This window comes from Mastomys coucha, unplaced genomic scaffold, assembly GCF_008632895.1.
Source record: "Mastomys coucha isolate ucsf_1 unplaced genomic scaffold, UCSF_Mcou_1 pScaffold22, whole genome shotgun sequence".
In the NCBI taxonomy this organism is placed as follows: Eukaryota; Metazoa; Chordata; class Mammalia; order Rodentia; family Muridae; genus Mastomys; species Mastomys coucha.
This window is the reverse complement of record NW_022196905.1, coordinates 58,731,932-58,735,772: the sequence shown is the minus strand read 5'-3', so window position 1 is coordinate 58,735,772 and position 3,841 is coordinate 58,731,932. Positions and strand designations below refer to the sequence as shown.

Below are 3,841 nucleotides of genomic sequence, written 5' to 3'. Positions count from 1 at the left end.
CAAAAAAAAAAAAACCAACCCAAAAAACCTATAGTTTTAAGCACTTTAAGTATAGCAATGGTGGGATGGATAGATGGCTCAGGAGTTCAGAGCACTGACTGCTCTTCCAGAGGTACTGAGTTCGATTCCCAAAACACATGGTGGCTCACAACCATCTCTAATGGGATCTGATGCCCTCTTCTGGTGTGTCTGAAGGCAGCTACAGTGTACTCATCATATACATTAAATAAATAAATCTTAGAAAAAAAGTCTAAGCCAGGCAGTGGTGGCACAGGCCTTTAATCCCAGCACTTGAGAGGCAGAGGCAGGAGGATTTTTGAGTTCGAGGCCAACCTGGTCTAGAGTAAGTTCCAGAACAGCCAGGGCTATACAGAGAAACCCTGTCTCAAAAAAACATGCACACACAAAAAGTCTAGCAATGAAAATAAGGAAGTATGAACAAAAAGAATAAACAGATATATACTTAAATTAAAGCTATAAATGAAGGTCTTGAAACACGGCTTAGAGCACTTGCTCTTCTTCCAGAGGACCAGAAATCAATTCCCCAACACCAACATTTAGTGGCCTATAGTTTCAACTAGAGGGCATCTAGAAACTTCCTCATACATCTACAATCAATACAAGCACATAAGTGAACACACACAGAACAGAATGTTAAAAATAAATGTTTAAAAAACAAAAACAAAAGACACAAGGAAAGAAATTTGAGCCAAAAATCTGACTCAGCAGCTAAGGACACTAGTAACAAGGACCCAACAGTTGTCCTTTGACCTAAAGATACGTGTTGTGACACAGAGAAAGAAAGCACATTTTTGGGCTGGTGAGATGGCTCAGCGGGTAAGAGCACTGACTGCTCTTCAGAAGGTCATGAGTTCAAATCCCAGCAACCACATGGTGGCTCACAACCACCCATAATGAGTTCTGATGCCCTCTTCTGGTGCGTCTGAAGACAGCTACAGTGTACTTACACATAATAAATAAATAAATCTTAAAAAAAAAAAAAAAAAAAAAAAAAAAAGAAAGAAAGCACATTTTTAAAAATTATTCTTGGAGCTGGAGAGATGGCTCAGTGGTTAAGAACCCTGATTGCTCTTCCAGTGGTCCTGAGTTCAAATCCCAGCAACCACATGGTGGCTCACAACCATCTGTCATGGGATCTGATGCCCTCTTCTGCACATATATATAATAAATAAATAAATCTTAAAAATGAATTATTCTTCATGTACATTTATGTTTTGCCTGCATGTATGTCTGTGTGAAGGTGTTATATCCCCAGACACTGGATTTACAAACTGTTATGAGCTGCCATGTAGGTGCTGGGAATTAAACCTAGGTCCTTTCAAAGGGCACATTTTATAAGCACATTTTTAAAAATTTGAAGGTTGGCTGAAAAATGTTTTCTTAAAGAGGAAGCAAGAAAAACAGAATGCAATGACATAAACATGACTATAATCTCAAAAAACACATGAACTCAAAGACTACCACGTTAAGAGTTAAGTGTCGATGAAGAACCTCTGCAATAAGCATGTCTGCACAGTGACAGTGGAGTTCCTAACCGGTACTTGGTTATTCTCTCTGTATTTGTTTTTTATTATGTTATTACAGGATTTTATTTGTTTTTTTTGTGTTTTTTTTTTTTTTTTTTTTTTTTTTTTTTTTTTTTTTAGAGATTTATTGATTTATTTTACATGAGTACACTGTAGCTGTCTCCATATACATCGGAAGAGGGCATCGGATTCCATTACAGATGGTTGTGAGCTACCATGTAGTTGCTGGAAACTGAACTCAGGACCCCTGGAAGAGCAGTCAATGCTCTTAAGGGCTGAGCCATCTCTCCAGCCTATGACATGATTTTATTATCTGTTACAAAATTACTTTATTAAAGGAAACCTTTTCTGCCGGGGCGGTGGTGGTACACACCTTTAATCCCAGCACTTGGGAGGCAGAGGCAGGTGGATTTCTGAGTTCGAGGCCGGGCCTGGTCTACAGAATGAGTTCCAGGACAGAGAAACCCTGTCTCAAACGGCCACCCCCCAAAAAAAGAAACCATTTCTAAACTTAGTCCTAATGTAGAATGTTCACATGCTGACATCACATATTAAACACTGCACACACAGGTCTAAGAACATCTTCAAAAGCTGCTTTCTTACCTGATTCGCTACTACTGCATCTTGAGGGTCATCTGGTTCTGCAGCCGCCAACAGGGCTTGCAATGACAATAATACCGTGCGCAGAGTCATTGCTGCTGCCCTAATTTCAAATTAGGAAAATATCCCAGTTAAAAGGACTTTGAATGAAATAAAGTCTGCTATCTGAATTAAAACAAAAATATACTAGAACTAAAAATGGTATACTTAACAAACGTGTATAAGTGCCAATTTTTTTACTTTTACAATGAGTCATTTTCTAAGACAATTCAAATCACCTCATCGTGACCCGACCTTGCTTTTTCTCCGCTTGTTCCATTTACCTACCTTGTAATCTTTCTCTTATCTACTGACTTCAATCTTAATTAATTTTCCATCTTAGATTTTGTGTGAGTTTCTGTCTCCACGTAAGTATGGTGCTAAGTGTTTGGTCCCCATGAAGGTTATTAGAACAGGAGTTAGAGATGCTTACGAGTCACTGTTTTGATGTTGAGAGCCAAAGCCAAGTACTCTTCAAGAATACATGATCTTAACCACTGAGCAAGCTCTCCAATCCCTTACCCATATTCCATAATGAAGTAATAATTTACGTTAACAGTACAGATGAACTGTATAATTTTTAACAGATTTTTATATTTTTTTCCATGGCTTTAGAACTTTATTGTAGAAAACACACACACACACACACACACACACACACAGAGAGAGAAACCTCAACTTATTGGAAGCAATATGTGTTAATACAGTGAATGTCAGTAAATGTTCTTTCTTTGACTGGTGGCATGAGCAGGACTGGGGACTTGTTTTTGGGGACAGAGTCTAACTAATACTTCTTCTTAAGACAGATTAAAAAAAGGATGCTACCATCTCTTCCTCCCAACTGCAAGAACTTTAGGCCTGTATTACTCATTGTCATATGATGACTTATGAACTAAAGAAGTGAGCATTTTCCTCACCTAAGACCTGCTCAATTAGAAGTCAGGAGTGTTTGATCCAATGGTCCAAGGAAAATGACAAAAGACAGAATTTGTAGAATACTGTTCTTTATATGCTAATTGGCAACAGCTGTTCTGCACCAATCAAATAAGTTTCTCACACAATGTAGGTCTATATTTCATATATTAAACTATCCACTATATACCAGTCTCTAAAGTGATCTTAGGAAAGCCAGGCATAGTGGCATAAATGGACAATTTTAGCACTTGTGAGATGAAGGCAGGTCAAGTTCACCCTAATATAAGGCAAGACTCTGTCTAATGTAAGGGCAGAGGGGAAAACAATTACAATGAAAATTTCTAATTGACTAACTTATTCTTCTAGAGAAGCTAGAGCAATTGGGGAAATCTGCCATGATGCTTACAAAGTAGCTGGCACTGCCAGGCACAGTGCTATAAATTTCTACACTTAGGACTTGGTAGATACAGAAGACCTAGACTAAACTGAGATCTATGGCAAAAACTAAAAAACAAAACAAAACAAAAGGCTGAGCTGAGAAAATAAAATAATATGTTCACACACTCAATCAGTATTTAAAACACATTAAGTGCTTTAAAAAGCAATCCAAGAGCATGGTAGGCAGAGCCTAGCCTGGTTTATAGTTTAATAACAGCAACCTTGGTTAGGCAGACTACCACGGACCGGGATTTCTCGCGGGGTCCCTGTTCCGCGGGACACGGGATTCTGGCCAGGTGGGC

General features: G+C 38.5%; 1 protein-coding gene across 3 annotated transcripts in view; it reads right to left on the bottom strand.

Annotated features, from left to right (window-relative positions):
* Positions 1–3,841, bottom strand: part of Ube2k (ubiquitin conjugating enzyme E2 K) — a 65,234-nt gene that overhangs the window by 6,095 nt on the left and 55,298 nt on the right. For all 3 annotated transcript variants that reach the window (XM_031342453.1, XM_031342451.1, XM_031342452.1), the window contains one exon: positions 2,151–2,250. In XM_031342453.1, coding sequence (XP_031198313.1) covers positions 2,151–2,240 — 90 coding nt within the window. In that variant the 5' untranslated portion in view covers positions 2,241–2,250. The remainder of the gene's footprint in view (positions 1–2,150; positions 2,251–3,841) is intronic.